This window comes from Polyodon spathula, chromosome 19, assembly GCF_017654505.1.
Source record: "Polyodon spathula isolate WHYD16114869_AA chromosome 19, ASM1765450v1, whole genome shotgun sequence".
Lineage (NCBI taxonomy): Eukaryota > Metazoa > Chordata > Actinopteri > Acipenseriformes > Polyodontidae > Polyodon > Polyodon spathula.
The window spans coordinates 17,509,411-17,535,853 of record NC_054552.1 but is presented as its reverse complement, the minus strand read 5'-3'; the positions used below and the strand labels follow the sequence as shown (position 1 = coordinate 17,535,853).

Below are 26,443 nucleotides of genomic sequence, written 5' to 3'. Positions count from 1 at the left end.
GCATGGACAGAGCTGCTTTCAAGAAGTGGCATTTCCAAGGCTCTTCTCCAATACAAGCGTTGTGTATCAACTTTTGAAGTCATGTTTTTCCCTGTAACCTTCCCATCCTCCTATTTTGTAGATGTTTCATTACTGCTGACTCCTGGTAACTAAACCCCTCTTATGCTGCAATTTAAACCGGTTCCATGTCTTCATCCGCACAGGCAGCCCTTTATTCTAAATTTGTACATCTTAAAATAAAATTTAAATCACGAGCACCAAAAATATTCCATCACAATACAAATGGTAAAGAACATTACACTAATTTTGAGAATTTTATAATGTGAAATGTTGCTGTGCAAAACAAAGAAAAAAAAAAACAAAACTCAGGATGGCAGGTGCTCATCTTTTATTGATGTAAATTCATTAGTGCAGGACAACTCCAGGCACTATTTTCTGCATTGTTTTTATAGACAACTTTTTCAAAACCATCACAAGTCAGAAAGCAAGAGGGGAACATCTCAGGAACACACGCACACACTAAAACTTGACAAAGTCAGCTACAGCAGCAGGGAGTGCGGACCAGAGTGTGGAGGGGACCAGCCTTCAAAGTGCCAAATCCAGCCCTGCACCAAGGGGTAAACCACCTTCAAAAAGAGCCATATTAATATTGCAGATTTACTTTTATTGTATCCTCAATTTGCTTTGCACAATGTAGCAGCAGATTAATATTGTATAGTGGGCAATTGTGAAAAGCTCAAAATCACCCCTAAAATAGGCTTGCATGAGCTCCACTGCAAATGGCAGAAGGCTGAGTTTATATAAAACCCCCCCTACTACTTAGACTGGTCTCCACAGTATGACAAATAAGCAGGTTTCTTGAACCCTCAGAAAGACTGGGAGGTCAAGACCAGCAAGGTCGTATTTTAGACAGGCCAATGCCTTGTGGATGGAAGCTATGACCAAGAAACTCCTGCTTTACAATCCAGTGGATAACGCCTTTTCTTTTTCCTTGCAACTCTAAATGCATGGACCAGGATTCAAAGGGTATGCTTCAGAATATCAATTTTCAGAAACACAGGTTATTTCACTACTTAATGGGCTCATTCTTCCCCTTTTAAAGTGCAGTCCAATCATTCCATCAACCATCCAGTATAACAAAATAGATATTGGTTACCTTCCAATCACACTCAAAAGTATAAATGGAGAATGTAACAGTGAGTGGAGTGCAGCAATTTAAAAACGCAGTACAGAAGATAGCGAGATGGACACAAACTACAAAGCAGGTAGGCCCAGGCAACTCTGACAGAAGAATAATTCCAATGTGCAGGGCAGACGTTTAACAAATCATACAAGAGACAAGGCCGTATCCCTTGATCTTTCCAGCAAGAATAACTAGGGTACAGGACCCACAAAACTAACAATGTGCTTGTCCAACATCAGTTACATGTAAAAATTCCTCAATTACTTAATCTGTTCCTTGCAGGTATCAGAGAACAGCATGTTCTGTAAACTCTGGTTCCACACAGCAAGAAGAGATTTGCCTGGCCTGCACAAAAATGTCCAGATGAATTGTTTCTGATGTGTTCGATATGGTGTTTATTCCTTTAATAATTACTACAGGTTCTGGCAGCTAGAACAAGTGCCCTGGTGACAGGGGGGTGCGGGGAAATTAGGAAGCTGGTCTAAGGACTAAGAGGATTGCCTAGGTGTGCCAAGATGGACAGGAAGAAGTGAAAGGAGTGGGGGCCTCGAAAGCTGCCGCAGGGCGAAGGGACAGGAGAGGGGACTGGGGATGAATGGAGTTCCCTTCTTTAGGGCACGGGGACAACACGCATGGTGTTGGTGTAACCGGAACCTGGGCGCCAGCCAGTCAGCACGATGACCACATCGCCAGACTTGAAGAATCTACGAGCCTTGCCTAGGTTGAAATAGGAACAAAAAAAAAAACAAACAGGTTAGAGCAACTGTGGGACTGTATATAGATAACTAGCAACCTGGTTAGCACTGCAAAAGTAAGAGTGTCAGAAGCAATTTGCAATGGGTTAAGGAGTTTCTTGTGAAAATGTGTGGTACTTTTCAGGCTGCTGGAAGCCATGCAATAGAACAAAAAAGGTGCATTGAGGGAGTGGAATACCCAATTCCTTTTATATAAAAAGAGGAGAGCAGGGGGGACATGTGGGAGAAGGTTGTGTTGGAGTGAAGACAAATGTTGAAAGCTTGGATTACTACAGCTTCAAATAAAACTTTTAAGATGCATACTGAAACATATGCACCCCTTTGCAGGGTGTTTAAAAATGGTGATCCATCTATCAGTTGTTAGTTGCAGACTTACCGATATCCATGGCAAAGTTGACACGGAGGTCAACGTCATCTGCCCACACGTCAAGGGCAGGCTCATTGAACAGCACAGGGAAGATCCCACGGTACAGGTGGGCCTGGCGAGCAGTCTGTCCTTGACGAGTCACAGCAATGATGGGGGCACGGGGGCGGTACCTGGAGATCAGGTGGGCGGACCTAGAGAGCAATACATCAAGATAAACCAAGAGGATTCTGCTTCACTTTTAGTGGCTTAATCACAGTCCAGTGTCATGCAAAGAACCCTTCTCTTTCAGCCCATAACCAATGTATCAAGAAACACACTGAAGTACCAACAATCACTCAGGGAAGGAAATGAGGTAGTAATCTTGTTGTCACCCCCAACTTGTAATTCTGGCATTGCCCTGCCCAGTCACACATTTGTCTTAAGCTCTCATGTGAAGAATGATTTGGCTTTCTGTATAAAACCTGGAATGGCTCAAACCGATATGAAATAGGAAACATTTTCTATCTTTCACAGATAAGATTGTCAGTTGGGGCACAACCCACCCTCACCTACAGGCTTCCGCCGCTCTGGGAGGCTCCTGACACACCGTCTACTCAGTGAGAGGCAGCTGTGAGAGTCCCTAAATCAAGACAATTCCCTTTCATTCTGTTATATTGCCATAAAAATCAACCCGAGAACTTAAGTTTACATTGCACGACCACCTCGAGACTTGCATCTTCTGAACATCTGTATTGAAAACATTCCTTTTGGTCAGAATTCGAGTAAGCAACCAAATCCTTTAATCCTGTGCAGACGAGGTCCGACAGAGAGAGATCTGTCATTCAACGAACATCTTCCTTTCGGGTCAGTAAGCATTCTTGGTTATGCAAAATGATTTAGTATGCTTCCAGTGTGAGTGTGTTGATTCCATGGTATACAGGAATCTTAACCATAGACTGAAATGCTCCACCGTGTAAAAAGTATCCATTGGCTTGGGGCTTCAGTGAAATCCATTTTCATTGGGGTGTTATTCCTGAAGTTTCTCTTATGGATATTTCACAACAGTAAATTTTTTCTTCAATTTCTTTATGGGTTTACAAAAATTTTAGACTATTGAGTATGCCATCAGGTAATGTTTTTAACTCGAGATCGCTGAATCTCAACAGAAAACTGCATTGTTGGTCGATTATCAAATTTGTCAAAAGGTTTTTGTCACTTTGTATGTGTTGTATGCAATTATGTCACCATTCCAATCAATTATAATGCGAAGGGTTAAGGAGCTTGTGAGACACTGGCTGCAGACTGCTTGTGGACTCCATGAAGGCAGCTCTTACCTAGCAGCATGCAGGCCTGTACCTTACCTGCCAGTCTTGGTGAGCACGATGATGGCGCTGGCACAGCACTTGAAAGAAGACTCAACTCCGCCGATGGCGGCAGCCTCAGTGGGATCCCGGGTCAAGGGGGACAAGCGCCGGAGCTCCTCAAACAGCTGCCTGTGGAAAATAGCGGCCTCTGCCTCACGGGCAATCTGAGCGCCACAGCACCACCCAGAAGGGAGGGGACAGAGTCAGACCCACAATATTGCAGAAGCAACTAATACATTGTGATGTGGCAAAGAAAAAAAAACAGGCAGACCCAATAGCTGTGAAATTTACCAGATAAACAAATCTGGTGTTAATCAAATTAGAAGTTAGCTTTTGTACCTACATTTTTCATTTTAACAAACCCTCCACATCACAATCTATTAATACCACTGCAAGAATCCTTTACTCAGGGCTTCAGCTATAGACCCAAGCTCTCCTTGCTCACCAGGCTGAGCTATTCTCACTTCCAGGAAGACACTCACTAAACACCTTGCCTTCACTTTACCTCCTAGACTTCAGCAACACTTTACTGAAACTCACTTTCAAACTTCAGCTATGCATTTACCAATTCAGAACTAAATGTTTATCTAGCACTCCTAGGTGGAAACAATGTCTGGATTAAAAACAGTCCTGCAATGCTGTGGAATATAGCAGTTGCTGATAAATTACAGCAAAGTGATGCAATGGTGTAGACTGTTCAAGGCTTGGAGGTGAAGCAGAAGGCAAGATCTGTTTGACAGCCAAGGACCTCTCCTGTCTGTCTTCATACCTGCCAGACCCGCTCAATACTATGAAAGCCGACGCTAAGATCTTAAAGGATGCCTCCACGGCTCCAATGGCAATAGCCTCGTTTTGGTCACTCAAGTGCGCAGTTATGCGGCGGAGGACCTGAAAGACCTGCTGGTGAAAAATAGCTGCCTCGGCCTTGGCCTCGCGAGCAATCTGCAGCCAAGGAATGGGAGCGAAGAGAGAGAACGGAGGGGAAACGAGCAGACAGAAGATGGGAAAGAGTGGTGCAGAAGTAATTTAGTGTAATTAGTGTAATAAAACATGTTTATATTACCAACATGCATGTGGTTTTGCTGGCTGGTTGTGCACAAAGTCAATAATTTGAATTGGCTAAATGTACAGTATTAACCAAGTCATAACTTTGTTACAGTATCTGTTCCTTTTCCAGTTTCACACTAGGCTTTAATACAGTAGAGCTTTGCCATTCTAAACATTTTCTGAAGGTAACAACTGGGATTCAAAAGCAGGAGTGTGAAAACTATCATTTTCAAAACAGGAAGATTATACCGGGCTTACACTGCACGATTTTTGCTGCTTGCTGACGAGTCTGCAACTAAATTTCTTAATCTGGGACAAAATGACGTTGTCGGGAACAAAATGGTGAAATGTGAGAGGGTCTACGATGCCCCATTAATAGCTTCTGCGAGCTCCCACAACATCCCGACAAATTTCTAACATGTCAGAAAACTTTAGTCCCTGACAAAGCAATTTGTGAAATGTGCGAGGGGCTATGGGTCGATTTCTTGACGAATGCTGCTAGCAGCCAATAGGACAAGCTAACAACAATGTCGAAGAGAAAGGTTGTGCCTCTCTGACATGTGTGACATTTCCTATCATAAATCGCTCATTGAAGGTACCTGGTAAGCAAACAATTGTTATAACTTGTTAATACTGTGTGTGCTCTCATGGCAATCAATTTCTACAGTCACTCGTACTCAATATCCCTTTCAAACCCCTACTATATGCTCATTCAAAATTAGAGGAGGAGCGGTGTGCATCTGCGAGAAACTGAAAGTAGATTACATTGTTGCATATTTAAACTTAAACTTGTAGTAGCCTACTATTAAGTTGTATTCTAGTTGTTCAAAAGCGCAACACTCACTCTTAGTACAAAATATTTAGTTTAAAAGGTATTTGAATTATTCATCAGAATTTGGTATTCTGATGAAGATCGCTTGACAGCTAATCTCCCACGCCAATCTCTTAATCGAATAAATATTTTGTACTATGAGCGAGTGTTGCACTTTAATAGGATTAGATTTTATTATTTTGGATGCACCTCAACTTGCATCAGTCTGTACTAGCCATGTCTTAAGCCAATTGCACGTCCAAATGGATCTTGTCAGTTTTTTTCTGTGCAAAATGCACAGACAGAGATCGCCTCCTCGCTTGAGTCCACGATTCTCCCGAATGTCTACTATTCTGCAGTGAAAATAGGCGCAGTCCGAGACAAGATATCTCTTGTAGTGAGTGTATCTTGCAATCCCAGATCTACAGTGAGAAATCGGAGTAATCTGTAAATGAGCGGCTCTGTCTCCCGATTGCAAAATTCATGCAGTGTAAGCCCGGCTTTAGTCAAAGCAGCAAGGACAGGACAGGTTAGCTTTAGAGAACAGGGGTGTTAATTCTAACATTAAATACACAGCCATTAGTTATTTCTGTAGAAAAGGTGAATGCTTCAAAGCAGAACCACAGCCTCTTAATCAGAGCAGCAAAAGCAATTAAGAAATACTAGTAACATTTGTAGAACAAGACATTAATGTGTGCTTTCACAGAACCACTAATCTACAACTATCTAACCACAGGTACAATTAGAGGTAGATTAGACTGGTGTTAGGAAGAAGGGGTTAGAGCAAGAACAGATGCACCTTAAATATCCAAGTGCTGGGGAAAAAAAAAAAAAATTCTATTCTTTGGGATTTGGGTTTCATACGCAAATTTCGTGAAGATTAGAGATTCGAATATTTGAGCGGAGCCACTAGGTTGAGGGGCCACATTACGGCTGCTTGGAGCACCATGCTCAACGAGTGGGACAGGCTGGTGAGAATAACCACAGAATTGTGGCTTTGAGCTAGTTTAAAAATGGAGAGAAAGTGTCCGACATGAGAATTAACTTGCTACATTACAGCAATGTGGGTAAATTTATATAAACCCTTCATACCAATTTAAAAAAGGAAATCAAGCTATTGTTTATTACAAGTTGTTCATTTTATATATGCATTTCAATTTAAAACAAGGACATAGCTATACAGCACACAGGATGGAAATACAGGGGGCAATATTGATTGCCTTCTGTTTTATATAAAAAGCATTGGCCCCTATCCCCACTTACATCTCTGAACAGCACATTGCAGACTAGGCACATACATATGGGTATAAAAATTGTACAAGGAAAGTAAGACAACACTGCTCTGCAACAGTTACCCTCCTCAAAACATGCACTCCGTATGAAACAGAAAGATATGGTTGTGATCAGTCAGAGGAGGCAACTATATTCCCAGGAAGGACCACTCTGACCAGGGGATCTTGAGATTAATATTTATGAATTACTCAAGGTGGGGGGCGGCTAGTCTCAAGACCTTTGACATATAGCATGCCCCCTCCCCTAGCGGGCCAACGGATCTTTCACATCCACAGTGTAAATGTTCAGATATTGTATTACTAGTTTATTTAGCAGATGCCTTTATCAAAGGCAACTTGAGACTAGGCTGTGGGTTTCCTGTAACTAGGGCGAGAGTCGTGTTGTCGTCATCCGTCCCATACCAATGCATACTCACCGCATGTTGCATGCACACAGCCTCCAGGGGATAGTCTCCCTTGGCTGTCTCTCCACTCAGCATGATGCAGTCAGCTCCATCCAGGACTGCATTGGCCACGTCACTGGCCTCTGCACGAGTGGGACGGGGTTTTTTAATCATGCTCTCCAACATCTAGAGAACACAAACGACAGGGATACTAGGTATCAAACAGCAATTATTTTTATTCAAAACAAATTATCACAATTAACAGGTTATATTTTGGGCCCCTATGTCCAGTCAGGTGTCCGAGTAATAAAAACACAAGTATAGCACAGGATTGGCTTTGCAGAATTTTATTTCCATTGAAGATAAACATCCATTAAAATAATTTAGGAGAGCTTTTCTATGAGGTGCAGTATGGCACTCTGTTGGCAGGTACCTGAGTGGCACAGATTACTGGTTTGCCAGCTTTGTTGCAACGACCAATCATCATTTTCTGTGCAAGGAAGACTTTTTCAGCAGGAATCTCAATTCCAAGATCTCCACGGGCAACCATGATGCCATCACTGGCTTCCAGGATCTCATCAAACCTGTAAAACAAAGGAAGTGGCGTTACCTACGTGCCGAGCCCTCTCCCCTAGCTCCCATCTCTGATGCTCCACTCCCTCACCTGCGCACACCCTCATGGTTCTCAATCTTGCTGATGATCTTTATGTTTTTGCCCTTCTCTCCCAGGACCTTCCTAACAGCCTGCACGTCACTAGCCTTGCGGATGAAGGAGGCAAAGACCATGTCTACCCCCTGCTCCACTCCAAACTGCAGGTCCTGGATGTCTTTCTCAGAGACAGCAGGCAGGTCCACCGCAGCGCCTGGCAGGTTCACTCCCTTCTTGCTGCCCAGGCTACCACCGTTCTCTACCTCACACATGACGTAGTTAGACCCTGCACCAAAAAAAAAAAAGCGAGCAAACCAGTCTTTTGCATTCATTAGGCCACACTGCCCCTTGGGCCTCTGCTCCTTCTAATCACTGAACTCTACCTACAAGTCTTTCTTGCCCTCTCCGCCTACTCCCACAGTAGGTAATATGATACAATAATTTCTCCCTCCTCCAATGCTGCTCCCGTCCTCTCACCTAGCTCCTTCACCACAAGGGAGATGAGTCCATCATCAATGTAGATCTTGCTGCCCGCCTGCACCACCTTGGTCAGGTTTTTGTAGTCGACCCACAGCGTGTTCTCATCACATTTCTCCATGAAGTTGTCATCCAGGGTTATCTTCAGAGAAGCGCCCTTCTGCAGCTCCACCTCTGCTGTGCCACTCTGCGCAGGAGACAGCATGCCACACTCATTCAGTAACTTGAAACACCTGCACAGCTTGCAGACAAGGTCTTTCTCGTAGAACCAACTATTTGGGTTTCCATTTAACATCTGTAATCCCAGCTCTCAAACATTAGTGGATACAGGGAGGCAAAATAAGCTCCTCAAAACTCTCCCCCCCCCCCCCCCCCCCCCCCCCCAGGACATACAGTAGCACACAAAATAAACAACCACTCTAAGCCCTCCACCCCCTTCCCACAGTTTTCACCAAAATACAATTAATGTAACCAATAGGGATGAAACAAATTAATTTCCACAATACGAATAATGAAAGAGTAGGCTCTCAACGATACACCGATCACCATGATAGTAACAGTTATTTTATACTTTTTTTTAACTGAGTAAAAAAAAACACAAGTTGTCTATGTGGGATATGGTCTGCAACACAAGAAAGCTACAGACTAAGAGCAGGATTCTAGCAAGAATGAAAAAAAGCTTACAAACACAGGTAGAAGAAAAATAATCATGAAATTGTCCTTATTACCATCATTAATAGTTGCATAAAAATAGTCCATCAAAAAGATTTTCCTCCTGCTTTATTTACACATTTTATTTAAAAAATACTAGGAAACAGTACACAATTACAAAATATGAAGCATCTGTATTTCTTGCAATACATTTAAAGTACTTGCTTTACACACATACTGCTAACTATTCTTTTTTCAAATAGTCTGCAAAATAATTCAATTACCTAGTATGTATTAGTATACATCCTGCAAGTATGGAATAGAGCAGTACGGAAGGGCATGTTCCTGCTTTTGTTGCGCTTTTGCTACATTCTGCGGATTGGAGGTACACCCTATGGTACTGCATTTCCCCACTATGTACTTTAATTACAAAAAATAGGACTAGGGCTGTCGGTTAAGCCTCAAAATAGCAATTAATTGGGCACACAAAATATAAACTGTTCTAGTAAATCTCGCTAATTGCAACACACCTTTTCGGTGCATTCCTCTCCCCGTGATGTTATTTTAATATTGTAGTCAAGTAAAAGATTGTGCACAACAATTGAATGCGAGGGGCAATTACACCTTGGTAGCGTCAAGAGAAAAAAAACAAAAAACACAAGCCTAAAGGGAATTTAACAAACTACAGGAGTGTTACTATAATATTTAATCCAAACCAATTACAGTACTTTGGAATGTAAGCTAGATAAACCAGATATGATTTTACTAAACTTAATTCAGAGACAGCATCATGCACTGCATCTTGTTAATACTGTACCACCTAACCTTCACTATCCTGTGAAACAATGCGGAAATCCCAGACTAAAAAACATAATAAAATTTACTTGCCACACATTGCATACCCGCTAGCTAATCCTTAATCAAATTGCATTTAACATCACAGATTGATTTATTTATTTAACATTATTGAATACTGTTAAATATTCATTCTATAACAGTTCATTTTGGAACTCCAAAGCAGCAAACAATGCACTATCTTATTTATTTTTTTAAATGTGCATAATTTAGACTGTTTGCCAGGAATATATGCCTGTCGTCCTGCTCTGGAGACAGGGTGGTGCGTTTTTTTTTTTTTGCATAGTGAATAGAGGGGCATACTAACAAAGAATTTTCAAAACTGATGATGATTCGCTGGTAGGATGGGAGCAGTAAAATCAGATGCTAGTTATCACGAACAGGAAAAGGCACGCCCACTGCTTGTATGTGGCAGAAATACTGTAAATAGCAAGGCAGGGCTGTTCAGCGCAGTTTCATTGACAAACTAACAATTTTATTATTATTTAATCGATTATCCAGTATTTACATCCATGTACTGCATAAGAGGAATGGAATCGAAACGAAAAATAGATTTGATTTAAATCGCACCAGCCCTGCTACCCACCGATGATTTTACACATATTTGGAGAGAAGTATCTGTTCTGCTTCCAGCCACGTTTAGCAAGTCGTTTTCTACAATTATCGAATAATTTAAAAATGTTAACTATAAGATTCACGAATATTCGTAATCACGAAATATACTATCGAAAAGTCGTTTCATCCCTAATAACCGATGAATTCCGTTCTAAACAGTAATTACTTTCATGTGCACATCCTGGTTTTACAGTTCTGTAGTCCACTTGAAATCGTGCTAATTTCACAGATAATCAAAGCTAACCAGCAACTACAGAATGTACAGAATTAATGTATCGTTAATTGTTGTTGGTAGCAGATAGCTGGTGGAGTATGATATACTAGAACAGCATAGCACTGCAGAGAGCTCTCAGTAGCTTGCTAAATCAACCTGAAATCAAATAGTTCACTCATTTAGTTTGGTTCAATAATGCAGCATCAGTACTCACCCCCTTGATGAGTCCAGTTCTGATTTCCGGTCCCTTTGTGTCCAGTGCCACAGCCACTGGTCTGTAGAGGATGGGGTTAGCAGCAAAGCTCTCAGTGGCTTCACGCACATTCTTGATGGTTCCTTCATGGTACTGCAAGAGAGGACAACCGTGTTACTATAACATTCAAATACACCCCTACTCCTTATGAAAGTGGTGCATTGGTGCTTTATTGCAAGAACAAAAATCCCTGCTTTATTTATATAGCACTTTATACAAAAGTATCACAAAGCACTGTATAGTAGATAGCAGGGGAAAAAACCCAAAATACATTTGTATAGCATGTCACATACAATTGCCCAAGTCAGACCATTTAAATAACAGTATACACAATACAAAAAGCAGCATTAAAGTTTACATTAAAACCCAAGATAAGAAAGCAATTATATAACAGTACGTTTTTAGTCTACTTAACCCAAGGGTCCTAGCTTCCCTGACAAAACTAAGGCAAGGCATTCCATAAATTTAGGAGCTCTACAAGAAAAAGCTATACCTCTCATGTTGCTTTTGTTGACCCTAGGAATAACCAGCAGCATCCTGTGATCTCAGAGTGCGGTTTGGAAGATACAGGGTCAGTAACTCCTCAAACCACTACTGCAATGCCTCTCGTACAACCCTTACCCACAAAAATGAAAACGGAGGGCACTGTCATACTTTCTAATGAAATGGGTAGCTTACTGACCAAGTTAGTTAAAAAGGGACAGTCTTTGGGTATTCAATCGCTGCTGAAGCGGGGTTCAATAGACAAGCAATGCGTTGTATACTTTGTTCAGACGACAAACTACTGGCAGAGCCGTTCACATGCAGCACTTGTAAAGCAGAGTTTAAATATAAAATCCTTCTGTGATGTTACAATCCTTAATCTGTACCCAAAGTCCAGGGACAGCATATGCAATCTCCAGAAAGTCCCATTGAAAAGTCTAAATAAAACTGCAGTGCACTTTACTAAATGATATTACAAACAAGGATGTTGGGATAGTCATTGTATAAAACACCACATTTCCTCACATTAGGTCCCAACTACAGTGCTCCTACATGACAAATAAAAGCCTAAGCCAATTACTTGGAAAAGGATTCCTTTTGTCAGTGCCCCCGATCGACAGGCTTAATGCTGGAGGACTGGATAACCTGGCAACTTGCCACTGCTAAAACCTGTTCACTCTTTTTGAACATTCCCACCAGTAAGACAACTACATTTACACAAATAAAGATGAACAGTAGCTCCCAGCACAAAGCAAGACTAACATACACTGAACTGCAACAATGACAGAACCAGGTAACAGTGGAACAAAACAGAGCTCTACTGCAGTATAGACTGGGCCAGGCTTATTCAGTCCTCACAATTTATGAAACCGGTATTCAGACACACAAGTAAGACTACTTAAACTGGTGTAGATATTCATTAAAACCAATGGCTCTCAAACACATTCATTCATATTTTTTAAATGCTCATTTAGAAATCATGCCACCGGTATTGAAACTGCTGAAGCAGATCAGGGCATCTATAGAAGGAAGAGGGATTAATCCTGCAGTTTCTGTATGGGACTCAGTCCACTGCCCAGATTATACTCTAGCTAGCTGCTAGCCCAATGATAAATGTCTTACAAAAAATACCCTTCCAACTCACAATCCGAGTCCAAACAGCATTTGTCATGCGTTACATTAAGTGCTTGCAGGGAAATGACAGTGTGGTTTAAAACATCCTGCAGGGTTGATAATGACAGCGAGTTTTAGCCTTGTATTGTGTAACTCACATTGTAGGAGGAAGCTAATCTTAACAGTTTATACTGTTTTATCTCTGGTGAAGAGAACAGCTAATTTCTAGAATTACACTCTAAATCTACAAGTCAGAAGAGATGGCTTCAGTCTGACCTCTAGGTACCATGTTTGAATGCTTGCAATCAATGGCAACTGAACCAGCTAGTGCTACATATGGAAAGCTGTAGTAGTGGGAAACGTAAGTGTACTTCGACTGGTAAGTCAGAGAGATTGTGTTTCCACTGCCCTTTTGAGAACATGCAGCCACCATCTTGCCCTCTACTCCTGAAATGTCAGGAACTCATGCAGACGTTTGGTTTCAGTACAAGCTAGTTTGAATACCATAGGCAAAACAGGCATTATAATATTCTGTCAAATTAACCAAACTGGCAAAGCTATCTACAGGTGATCAGTGAATGATCTACAAAAGTTCAAAACAATTTTACAAGAGACATATCACCTTTGCTTTCCATAGTTTTTAAAGCAAGCAAAAAACAACCTTAACAAGAAGCCATTAGACACTTGTAGCCTCCACTATATAAGACTATAAGAGTTTATAGTGCAGCAAATGTAGGTTGGCAATTTGTCATGGTATCTCTGCTATTAACGGTATAACCAAAGACTCCTGTGTTTGAGTTCCTCATGGTTGAGGCGAGATGGACCAAGGGCAACAGGGACTAGACCTATTTCCTTACAGACAACCTTTCAGATAACAGACCAGAAGTCAAAACAAAAAGGTTACATCCCAGCCATGACAAAGGGTCAGATCTGCTGGAGGGGACCCGCTAACACAGCATTGCCAAAGGTCTGGGTTCAAGGAACCCCTCCCCCCCATCTCAGAAGGATTTTAACCGGGGCCCAACACAGGGAGAATGACTCCACTAGAGGTATACAGGTGAAAAGGCCCTAAATCAGTTACTTTCTTGGGTCCCCAAGAATCAGACCCACCTCGTGAGTGCCGTGAGAGAAGTTGAGTCGAGCCACATTCATTCCAGCCTTGATCATCTCCTTCAGAGTCTCCACAGAACGGGAGACCGGCCCTACACGCACAATCAGGGGCAAAGAAAAGTCAGCACCAACATGAACTGTACCATTTAAATAATGCATCAAAAACACCACTGGTATAATATGAAAAATGAAGACCAAAAATTGCATTTGCTTTTCAGGAAACTTGTGTGAATTTAGAGCTTCAGTCTTTAAAGTATTTATATATTTTAACTGCACTGTCATGAGTCCTGGAATATGGAGTTTGTATTTCAGTAGCAAATCCAAAGTCAGCTTTATTAAAAGAGAAATCTAAGAACTTAAAGAAAGTCTTACAAGTGCAATATTACATAGTGTGTTTGTACAGACCAGGCTATATCTATGTAATTTGTTGTATTTTTATACTGCTGCAAAATGGTCTACAACATATCCTCATCACAACATAAAATGTAGATACATAACATATAGAACTTTCTCTAAGCAGTTATTCACTGTGAGGATGGATATAAAAACTATTCAATAGTTGTGCTAAAATTAGCAGCACTTGTTTTATGTGCATTTTGAATTTTTTTTTTTTTTTTTTTAAATGTTAGTCCCTGGTTGAGGTGAAACCCATGGTCAGTTGTGGTCCCCAGGCAGCACCAGTATTCCCTTTAAGCTTTAGATACAGAAACTTGCCGTTTTGACTGAGAAAGGGTACAGTTATCAGTGAGAACTTCAGCCATGCATTAACCCTAAATATATTTGTTGCATTATACAATTTTGAAAGAATATTCCAAAACAAGTATCTAAACAACTTTACAATTTACTCAATTTAAACAAGACATTTACTGTGGCTCTGCCTCTGGTTCTGAATCATCCCGTGCCTATGCAGCTGTCAGTTGTTATAGATACAGACTGCATGCTTAACTGGTGGCCTGCATAAAATTGCCAACATCTGCACTGCCTTCAATTGTAACCATCTTTTAGGCTATTATTGATTCATTCTTGGGAACACAATTCTGTTCCACAAAAAATGGCGAATTCAATTTGTTCCCAATTAACGTATTAAACATGGCATTTGAACATAAATAATGTTGGTAGTTAAAGTAAGCTTAATAAACATTACCACAATTTTTTTTTTTTTTTTTATCCCTCCCACCCCCAAAAATCAGACTCTTCTTGTAGTAATAGTAAGTAAAGCACTTAATGTAAATGCTGTTTCTTTCCTAATTCTGCAGTGTTATTTGCAATATTTAAAGAGGCGTGTCTCCAGACAGATGGATGAAAACAATGTATAGTGACTACATTCTTTACACAGTAAAGTGATCAATTTCCTTTAAGGATTGTATAGCTAGAAAAAGTTCAGCTCATTAAATCGTCCGAAATAATTCAATTAAAACGGCCATGGTTTAATTTTTTAATTATAGCTTCGTTAAAGGCAGGTAGCGTGGGAAGAAAAACTAAACTATAATGAAATACGCAATTAACTTGGCTTACTTCGGGAAAGCTCCTCCTTGAGCGCAGTATCTTAGGTCTTAGTTTTTCAGCATAGAATGCAGTGCTTTGCCATTGTTGCAGTCTTATTTGCTTTCTTTCTCTACGTGTTTACGACTGGCATTGTGATATTTAATAGTACTGAATTTTACCTGATCATGTGAATTTACAGCAAAACTAAATACTACAGCACCATCCTCATAGATAAATCAGATTTATTTTATTGTAATAACTTGCGAAAGGTAGTAAACTGAGTGCGGAAGTTCTTGCCAGTTACTGCGAAAAATGCACGCATTTTAGCCTTGGAGGGAACGCTGGGCAGCACTCACCGATCGTGCAGATGATGCCGGTGTTGCGGGCGGTGGTTGGTTCAGAGTCTATGTCCAGCAGACACAGGTGCTCCAGGAAGGTGTCAGCCATTGAAGCATTGAGCTGCTGGGTCTGGATAAAGGCACTGCCCATCTCTTGGGAATGAGTCTTTGATGAGGACATGGTCACTATTGGGTCTATCCTGCAATTCAGAATGGGGGATGAAAGAGAAGGTTAGCTCAACAGCCTCAGTCCAGCAACTGTCATTGTTAGAGTTCAGATCTGTGGATCTCATTACACACAGTTTAACACTGAAAGGTTGATTTTTGAAGGAAATTCAGCAAACAAAAAACATTCATACATTTCCACAAAGTAACCGCGAAAGAAGCTACATTGGGAGCTACATCCCATATACCAATTGTGGGATGACAGATTTGGGTTCTCAGCACTTCTGCCAGTGTGTGCATCACAAAAGTTTATTTACTTCACAGAACCACTGCTGCATGTCGAAGGACTGAGACAATGTACTACAAACTGCGCTGGGCTGACAGATTTAAATTCAGCCACCCGAATTAAGCTAACTTCAGAAAGGTTAGTCATGGACCATTAAACTTACATTACTGTCTCAACCAACTAACAATTTAACACTGAGGGGGGGGGGGGGGGGGGGGGGGATAAATAGAGATTTCTCTTCCATATCCTGGTGGCGTCTAACCCGACACAGGAACTGAAAAGGGTTGCTTCCAATTGCTGAATGAAGATTTGGTCCTTTTGGTCCTTTTCAACAATCTATTCCTAGGCCATTAAGGCTACCATGCCAGCAGCAGTTTAGGCAGGACAGATGTCATTGGTTTCCAGAGATGCACTCAGACCTCACATTACCAATCAATCTGTTTGACGAGAACAGACGATTAAATGCACTGTCGAGTGAGCACTGATCACAGGTTGCTTTATATTAAAATAGAAAGTGTTCAATTTTTCATCTGCCATCCACTACATTCATTCACTGAGGTCGATGCTGGACTGTACTAAACCAGACCTGCCTACTGACTCCATCAAATCAACAAGCCTATTAAACATAAGCAGCAACTCTGCAGAGGTCTAATTATGTGGCCCAGGGTGTGCCAACTTTAGGAAGTCTAGGCTACACACCAATGATTATATTAGTTATGTATGAATATGTGCTTTTATGCACAAGTCAGCAGTGGTTTATTATTTTCATAGTTTGTCAGCTTAATTTCTCATACTTTCAGCTCGATCAAAGTGCATATTTCTGCATACACTTACAAGCAAAAGCAAAGCTGTGCTGTGTCGGACATGTATTTAAGAGCCTTGCTAGCAATAGAAATTACATATAGGACTAAAAACGCTCACATGAGTTTGAATTTATCTGGGAAACCTGGTTTCTCAGGATACAGATCTAAAAAGAGCTCACCATAACCCCTCTAGTTTTACAGCTGAACTGCATGTCTTGGAAGTCACAGTAGTTTCAGGTTTCCATCAAGGTCTTTACAATGTACCTTACCTCTACTTAAGAGACTTTTTCAGGTCAGTTGGAGATGTTAAAATATGGAGATGAGAAGCTCATACATAAAAACACACACTACCAGTTCCTGTGGCAGTACATGAGACAAAGGAGGAAGAAGCTGTAGCTCTGCCCCTAAGAGGAAGTGTCTGCAATGCAGTAGGCCCTAACCCAGACAGCTACCTTTCTCGCACAGACATGACTAAGCCCTCCTCGTTATTACGCAACACATTTACGACACCAGATACAGAGCTGCACCTTAATCAGCTTCTATTGCCTTCATGGTAATCTGTATAAGCTAAGGAAACACTAATGTGCATTACCAAAAAAAAAGAAAACAGAAGGGATGTTGACAGAAAAAGGAGGTTGAGAAAATGGATGAGAGAAAGCAAGCTAATGTATTACTACATAGGACTGTATACCAGATATCATGGCAAACTTCACTGCAGATGGCATGAATTACATAAGAGTAAAATTTCCACTGCTCGCTGGCTTTAGTCTTTCAAGGCTAAATGAGAAACGGGAGGGGAAGTGGAAAAGCTGAATAGAAAAGCAGTAATGGAATTAAAACTACAAAGTTGCTCAATGTTTGAATACATTTATCAAAAAGGTACGTGACACTCCTTTCTTTCAAACAGCAAAAAGGGCAATTTACTTCAGTGCCAATTAAACACCAGGGTTACCACTAGGAACAAATTATACTTTATAGCCCTCGATGAAGCAATGGGTCTAAATAATTGATAGTCTATCAAGATAACTTTATTCCACAAGCTCCTCTGTGGAATTTAAACTTGCATAACCATCATACCAGTAAATCATTTCTTCAATACAAAGATCTAAAGACAGCATTTTCAGACTTCATTGTGTGGAGAATGAATGCCAGAGGGTAGTCAGTTCTCTTAAGTCGGGGCTGAAGGGAACACGGCCAAGATGTTAATATAACAAATAATTAAACACCGAAAGTAGTGAACAGTTTTCTTAGGAGGTACTGTGAATTAATTCCTTCACTGCTGGGCCAACACTGGAACATTAGTAGGCAATTAAATATATATTTGAAAGTTTGGAACAAAAAGAAACATGAGTCCAACCATCCACAGACAAACATTGGGTAAATGCCAAGGATGGAAATTCCAAGTAATGTAGTGCTCTCCTGCTGATATTTTCCCACAGTACATTCCTTGTACAAAACAAAGGAATTGATAGCTGCCAGGTCCAGCAGAGAACTGGAAAAGCATGCATATAATTATACATTTTCAAACACAAAAAACACATATTGCAAAAAAGTCAAAATGACAGCTTTGGGATTTCTAGGTGGGCGGGCTTAGAACTTCCTTATTTTTGTGGTCCTGCCTTTCAAACGCCATCAGGGTATTTAACACATGTATTTAGGAAATGTCATAAAACGGACAACTTTCAGACACACAGTAGTAATTTAAAATTTGAAAACCTCAAACTGGCAGAGTGACTTCCATGTTAAGGTGGTATACATGAATACAATATTTTAACAGCCCCTAGTCTTGAGGCTCAAGCAGGAGACTGAGATAGGAATCAGGGGCTAACAAAACTACTTTAACAGGGTACGTGTTTGGGTCAGGACCACACCACAAAAAACAATAACTCCTTCCTCCATCCTAAAAACGTGCTCACTTTCTCTATTCCACACACAGGCTGCGACTCCATCAGTCCCCTCACACACAGAACAGCAGAGATGCCAAGTTCTGAAAGTGGAAAATAGTAGTACCTGACCAGTAAAAAAAAAAAAAAAAATAAAATTACCTGGCGAGGGAAGCAAGACCTTCGTCTGACAGTCAGTCATTTAATCATTTAATGTCCACAGAGTCCCGTGAGTTTAACTGAAGCTCACCCTGAGGATGGCAGAGAACTGACTGGAATGTTATACTTGGATAAATGAATAAAATTTAGCCAACAGTCCTTAAATTAAGCATATTTACTACAGCATGTAAAATGCAATTGTTCATATTGTTAGAACTGACTGGAATGTTATACTTGGATAAATGAATAAAATACATAGAACAGATTTAAAAAAAAAAAAAGCAGGACACTGACAATCATTCAAATACATATTTAGTAGTTTGGTTAATGCTTACATTTCAAAAATACACAATGTACTAATAAATTATATAAGCAACACAAATTCAGCAACAGTTAGTAAACAACCATAAGTTAAACTTTTGTTGAATAAATGAAAATAATGATTTAAACAATTGATTGACTGCTATGGTAGTATTATCAAGAACAACTGATTCTAATTAATAAGTGGTTTATGGCAGTGTTTTATTGTGCGGCCTGATCCGTACTTGCTGGCTATGTTTGAGTCATGAAATGCTGCTTTGCAAAGTGGACTGATATGAGCCGAAACAGCAATTGGAAGATTGTGCTAAACAATAAAGTTTGCAAAAAGTGCGTCTGCCTTTATCACTGCATTATCACCTGTATTCACCACAAATTCATGCACAGATTTATGATTTCCAACAGATTTTGCAAATTGCTGATGCTTTTTTGCACCTACATAAACGATACAATCATGACGTCCACCGGGTTTCACCAAGAAGTCAGTCCGGCAATACTCGCAGCAGGCATGAATCAGCGATTTTACTTGTTTTAATAGAAGGCCATTCTGTAGTGCAATTCCTGCCTATTTCTGGCAGGATAGTAGACTTTTCAGATGGAGGAGAGTAGGACATTTCTTATATCTGGCAGGTGATGAAACCTGAACAATTGTTTAAGGCAACTGTGCGGCAGTTTCTCCGATTCCCTACATCGGTTGCTAAGCAACCCGGCTCACCGCTTTTCTGCTTTTAGAACGTTAAGTACAATGCCAGTGAAAATATTAATATGTACATATAAAAATAGACAAGAACACACACATGGTAGCCTGTTGAAACTGTATGTATATTTATAGGCTACACTCATGTATATTTTTTTTATACATATTTTTTCGTAGTATCAAACGCTTGGTCGTAGCACCGTATTTGTAAAATACGTAAAATCGTAGCACTTGGCATCTCTGGAAGAGAGCGGACCACTACTCCGTGGTATGGTGCCTCCCTGGAATAATAAATGTAAAAAGGCACAGGACCACAAGAAAAAGAGACAAAACAAAGTCTTGAAGATCTGAACTGACTGGATTTCTACAATATATTGAACTTACATTCATGGAGATATTTACATTTTTTCAAGTAATAAATTGGTACTCTATTTAGGAGTACTCTAACCCACCCCTAGTAAATGCACAAAGTCCCTATTAACCACATGCACATGAAGGGCAATTGAAATAAGAATCCTGGAAAACAGTCAAGAATAGGACTTACTCCGAAGAACCCAGCTGTACTGTGTGCAACTGCTAGCAAAAAATACCCACAGCATTCACAGGTTGGTTGCAAGTATCTCTACTTCCTAATCACAAAGGCGAGCACCTTGTTTTACAGTACATTTGTGCAGGAGGAAGTTGCTTCTGAATGACTTGTAAAACATACACTAGCAGCTGAGTTTTTCATAACTAAGAACCGTCCCAGAATCATACAACTGGCAAAGAAAGGTTTGTGTAGACTGCAAACAGGTGTCAGGTATAAATGCACCTGGCAGCTAATCAGTCTCTGAAGGTTAAAGCACTCACAGGTGGCCTGAATGCAGCACAGGATTACCTAGAATTACACAACTCCTTCCTGACCAAGCACTGCATGAGCACTTCCATTTCTGGAAAAACGTGCTGGCTGTCACACCCCACTGCATTAGACTGCCCTTAAATTGTACACCAGCATCACATTCAATATTGTGCATCAGAATAAGGGTCCCAGGGTTGAAGCTTCAGAACAGCACCTCTAATGTACTTATGCCTAAACATGCACTGGTTTCTTTTTTTGTTGTTACTACAAAAAGTTTCAAACATTTAAAACACAACACATTTGGCACTACTGGTAAAATAATGACGGTATTTACATTATAGGTGCTTGTTCTATGGATACCAATTTAACAAACAACTTGGACATATGCATGGTACATGTCATGTTGGGTGCCCTATTGGTAGATAAAAAGCACACGATGTGGGCTCAGACGGGGCTGTCTTCCAGTGGTCTCCTAGGCTGTAGAGATTACTGCAGCGCAAGCTGTGGGCAGTGACTAAGCAGTACAGTATGTGAGCAGACTCACATCTCACTGCAGACTCACCATCTTTATTCATACAAACACAGCCAGCCAGAATCCTGGGGGAATTCACAAACCTGATGCAAATACTGATAAACACACAGGAGCAGGATTGCATAGCATGTTAGCAAACCTTAAATCACCTCAAGCAGCCCACCAGCACCCCACACAAAGGATGCTTTTTCACTCCTTTGACCAACTAGTTTAATAAATGTTTCAGGAGAGGATCGTTTACCTAGAGACTGATAGCATGGACGGAAATTAGACTTACTGCATAGCAGTTTCACCCATTCCAGGTTTAACTACAAGCTTGATTAAACAGTGTGTATAGGTAACAAGCTCAAATGTGCTTTGTTAGCAAAACCAGGAACAGCTCAAACAGCTGTTCGGTAGTCTTATTTCCATCCCTTGATCTAATCAATAATGCCTGCAGTACAAGCAATTTGAACCAAACAGTCTGCTATCTGCAATATTAGTCTCTTTTCAGAAAACACCAGTATAGCTCTGCTAGTCCACATGCGTAGCAAACCCCTAATCAATTCTCAATCCATGTTTTCCAACAATGCTGTATCAAAACCAAAAGATGGCAGAGTTTTTCAAAGACAAAGGTAGTTCAGACTTTGAAATTACTATAATCTTGATCACACCTTTCTCAGTTACTTTTCTTTCCCATAAATCCTGGAAGGAGTAGTACAAAGATTGTACTGTTTCAGTTGTGACATGGTACACATGCATTATTAAAAATGCATGTATCTCTTTACAATGCATATGATAATTACAGCTTCCCAGGCAAAGTCTTTCATTATTCACCATCACTACAATCCACGCAGCAAGTGTTCCCTTTGGAGACTGTCAGCACCTGCACTGAAAGTGCCCCTGGCAACCTCCCTGACTTCACATTCTAAATCACAAGGAGCTTGTCTTGGAGGAACAATTCCTTTAAGGTCAGTTAGTCCAACAATGCCTTTAAATATTTGTTTATATATTTTTACATTAGTGTTGCCCCCCCCGCCCCCATATTTCTAACCTATACATAACAAAATGCATTCCCTGTAGTACTTCTAGGCAACAGGCTGCATGCATCGCAGGCCTCAGTCAAGGCTTCTTAATCTCGTGCACACGATCACATCCTAAAACGCACATCTGACAGCTGGATTTCCTCCAGATGCAGAGCATTTGTTTCATTGCCTGTCCTTTACCTAGCAACCCAAGCTCTCCAGATTTCTCAGACACAGCGAGGGCAGGCCAGTGCCTTACGGTCTCCATCTACCCTGAAAAGGCAATATGCCGCCTTCACAGCACTAGGGATAAATCCTCTCACCTTATCCTTAACCTCTTACGCCACCCTGTCCCGCAGGCAGAACAAGGTACTGCAATTATACATTGCATTGAAATCTGTATTACAAAAGCAAGATACTTTAATTGTAGCCTACTCCATTGAAGAGTAAATCGATGTGCACAAAACAAACACAGCAACCTTTACTGCAAGGAGAATGCAGCATTACGCACCGCAGATAAGGTTTCTTACCATTTTCTGATCATTTTTCAAATTGTAAAATTTGTAAATCGAATTAAATGTCAAGCAGTGTTTGAAAGCATCCCCCCCAAAAAAATAGATTGTCTTTTAGAAGTTTGAGGAGATGGATAGGAGTGAAAGCGACATTGAAAATGATCATCTTTCTGGGTTGGAGAGCGCTGATTCGATGTGTGAAGCAGCATTTGAAGATGGACTGGATCCTCTTCAGGATTTGTAAGTATAATGGATCCACACTACATTTATTATTATTATTAACATTGAACACTTTAGGGATGTAAATAGTTATTTTGCTCATTTTATACAGTTTGTGTTTTCTAGGGTTTTGTTCAGTTTTATTCACTGTTTGAAAAAGAAAATTTGATTTGAAGTAAACAGTTTATTTTGAAAAAAAGAAATCTCATTTTGCTTCTTGACATTTACATACTTCCAAGCAAGTGGGTAACAAAAATAGTCAGGTACTGAAAATTCAAGTTACAAAAAAAAAAATCTCAGTAGCCACATTCTCCTTCACAAAACAGTTATGCGAGAGCAATGTGCCCGACAGTTGTGGCATATGAATTGAGTGTATTTGTCATGCATAATCATCATGGATACATTTCAGGCACCCAAAAGTTCTCCAAAAAAGTCACCTTTTGAATGAAATATTGGATTAAAAAAAAAAAAAAAAAATTACAAAATCAAATTCATGTGGCAGTATATAGCATGTGATGTGCCAGAAGGTAACACCCTTTAGAACTTGCTCAAGAAACTGGTGTATGACTGGCCATAAAGATTTACACAATATTAATTTTTGGAGAGGTTCAGGGACCCTTGGGCCTAGCTTTGTAAAAACTCATGTAGAATGAGAATAGCTTTGTTCAATCAGTTTCAAATTTCTGCCCAATGCAGCAGACACGTCGTGGAAGCACTGGAAAAAAAAAAAATGTCTCTTTTTCATGTGCTACAAGTTTTTTTATGTATTTTTTCTGAATATCTCCCTCCAGCATGGTACTGAGTAAGACTTACCAAATCTGAGGTTTTAGTCCTTCATGCCCAAGGGGTTACCTTGAATTCAAGCACTGAACCATGCCTGTGTCGTATATACTTTGGAAGATAATGTGACTTATTTAAGGCCACAGCTCCCCAGGCAGAAATTGCCTGTAGAGGGCTGGGGGTTTAACAGGTTAAACCTAATCCTGTAGTCTGCCTACATTCTCAGAACATTAAAGAATTATGTAGTTAATCCTACAATCCAAAAGTCAAGAGTGACTTGAAGGGCACTTCATCCATTGAGTCCTTCCTGAGGTTACCTACCAGCTTCCAATAAATGGCCTAACTTGTAGTTGGATACCAGCAAATTAGAGTCTGGGTGCTGGGTAAGGGTTTAAAGGCTTGGATGCTACAGTAAAGCAAACTGTTCATAAACAGGACCAAATGCCTTGTTAACAGGATGTGCTGTGCTTTCAGAATGTACAAGACATTACTGCAACAGGAACACTACTGATCAACGGTGAAGGGAAGTAAATGAGTCAGGCACACCGCATTCCTGGCAAGACCACAAAAAAAAGAAATCCCTGACACATACCAACTCCCAATCAAGCACAGAAAGTCTTAATCACACTGAGTAATGTCACTTCAGTAAAACTGAAGGAGGGGGGGGCTGATCAAAGTGAAAATGCAACCACAGCCCCCTTACCCTATATTTCCCGAACACTCACTCAGTTACCTACCACATTACTCACTTCAATACAAAATACAATTCACTGGTGTATCAGAGGCTAGATCAGCAACTCAAACTGAACTGACTTTCCACAGAAAACTAAAAAGGTCACATGCCTCGTCAGGCACAAGTTACTGTAATATCAAGGGCACCAACACAAGTGTTTATAAAACAATGCAAGATTAAGTCACTATCTCAACTGTAGTCAACTGACCAGAGGAGTTGTTACTGAAAATATGAACTTGACCTCTCCACAGGGTTAATGTCACAGCAGTTGAAAAGCATAAACTCTTCCCATGGATGTTTAAAAGTCTTGATTTGCTACCCCAGTATCAGGTAATATTGCTTAATGCGATTTTAAGTTTGTTACAATATCATTTCTAAAATTATTTCTCAAGACCCCCTCCCCTGTCCTCCACACCAAGGTATTTTTGTAGTGTACTGGTAGCAATCAATTTAACTGTCAGAAGAGAGCCCGAGAATAAATCGACAGCCTATCCTTCGATGCTAGAGTACATTCAATCTCTACCCAGAGACGGTGGATGAATCGTATCCTAATCCAAACCGACTGCACTGCAAATCAGGTCTCTTACTGATGAGCAATTACACGCTTTTCCGTTTTAAATTAATACATTCAGGGTTTTTTTTTTTTTTTTTTTTTTTTTTTTTTTTAAAAAAGGGCTGTCGTTTTGGAGAGAAACCATTACATGAAAAATCCTACCCTTGGAAGTCAACAGAAGTACACATAATATACCCCGAGAGTTTGGATCATTCAGTACAGAAAAGCAACCGCTGACAAAGCTTGAGGCATTACAAATCAAAAATAGGACCTCAGGAAATCAAAACGCCCGATTCCTACATAGCTCTGCTGTGCGTATTAATGACAAGACAACATGAGAGTTCCCAATCCCTTCTTCAAAGGCTAGTCAAAATTCTTAAAGAACAAAATCAACAAGTCCTAGATCACTGCAGTGCAATTACCGGCATGCCGGGTCATTAATTACCGCAATCGTCCTACTAGACACGCACTGAACCAAGCTAAATAAACTAGCCCTCAAACTACCACATAATTGGGTAGGAGAGCTAGATTATACTGGGATCAAAGCTATATATTGTTGTGGTGCCATCTTGAACGCTTTGCTGCCTGTAGCTAATTCAGCTGTGGCTTCTAAAATTAGGTAGGGCAGTGGGAGAATTAAAGTTAAACATTTAGTAAGATTGCAGTTATCAATTACATTTCCGGTATTTTGTTTGTGACCTGAACAGTACTGTACTAATATAGATACGGTATACAAAAATGTTTTATTCCAAAGCACATATGTTTCGTTAGGGGTAGTGAGAACATAGCTGAACTGAAATATGGACTGGTAGTCGGTTGGTCTGGCAGAGGAACTTAAACATCTACAGATAAAAGCACCTCCAATCGTCTCTGTATAGCTAGCACAAGCTGCCAATCACTGCCATGGCCTTCATAACTAAACGTGCTGCACAGAACAACCGTCCCCACTGTGCCGGAAAAAGGGCCATACCGGGCATCTCACATCACCGGCGCCAGTGACGCACTGTAGGTTTCAGAGGTACACTGCGTTTATTGAAGGATACATGGCAATGCTTGTCATTTTTGTAACAAACCTCAGAAACTGTAATTGCTTAGCAGAATAGGCAAGCCAATAGGTAATACGTGATTTAAAATAATGACTCGAGATGTAATTGTGCGCACACACAGAGGACGTAAAATAACGAATTTTACGCAGGATAACAACCGTTACTATAATAACATTCAGTACTATGATGCTTAACAGTACGAATGAATAAACCAAATAATTTCAAAACAAGTTAAACGTTATTATCCCTACCACACTCAAACTTTTCCTTTTTAATCACACTACAGAAATATTCTGGTAGTCGCTCCCTAGTTGGTAGCGTCTTTTATATATCTACGTTTTATTCATCACCAGAATGCTACACAACACCTTCAACCTTTCAATACCAACCTTTCAATACCAACCTTTACCCGCCGAGTTCTGCTGTGGACTGAAGAGCTGCTTCGACAACCGGCTCAAGATGACCTACCAGTGCTACCGGATCTACTTTTC

The 26,443-nt window shown here is 40.5% G+C and overlaps 1 protein-coding gene across 3 annotated transcripts; it reads right to left on the bottom strand.

Moving 5' to 3' along the window:
- Positions 1–373: 373 nt before the first annotated feature.
- On the bottom strand, positions 374–26,443 carry LOC121294682 (pyruvate kinase PKM). 3 transcript variants are annotated; one of them, XM_041218663.1, is made up of 11 exons: positions 26,342–26,443; positions 15,443–15,624; positions 13,602–13,693; positions 10,857–10,988; positions 8,308–8,494; positions 7,846–8,116; positions 7,615–7,765; positions 7,215–7,367; positions 3,646–3,812; positions 2,315–2,496; positions 374–1,900 (listed from the first exon to the last, which is right to left on the bottom strand). In XM_041218663.1, exons 2-11 carry the CDS (start codon positions 15,603–15,605, stop codon positions 1,794–1,796), a joined length of 1,605 nt encoding a protein of 534 aa, XP_041074597.1. In that variant the 5' UTR covers positions 15,606–15,624; positions 26,342–26,443; the 3' UTR covers positions 374–1,793. The 3 variants fall into 3 exon arrangements, with proteins under 3 accessions (XP_041074597.1, XP_041074598.1, XP_041074599.1); XM_041218664.1 differs by having other exon boundaries at positions 26,356–26,422; XM_041218665.1 differs by lacking the exon at positions 26,342–26,443 and adding an exon at positions 26,328–26,341.

Excerpts from the sequence above, each read along its gene's own strand:
- LOC121294682 (XM_041218663.1), bottom strand. The coding sequence starts at position 15,605 with ATGTCCTCATCAAAGACTCATTCCCAAGAGATGGGCAGTGCCTTTATC. Across the intron at positions 7,766-7,845 it reads AACCATGAGGGTGTGCGCAG|GTTTGATGAGATCCTGGAAG; the intron begins GTGAGGGAGTGG and ends TTTGTTTTACAG. Across the intron at positions 1,901-2,314 it reads CAACTTTGCCATGGATATCG|GCAAGGCTCGTAGATTCTTC; the intron begins GTAAGTCTGCAA and ends ATTTCAACCTAG.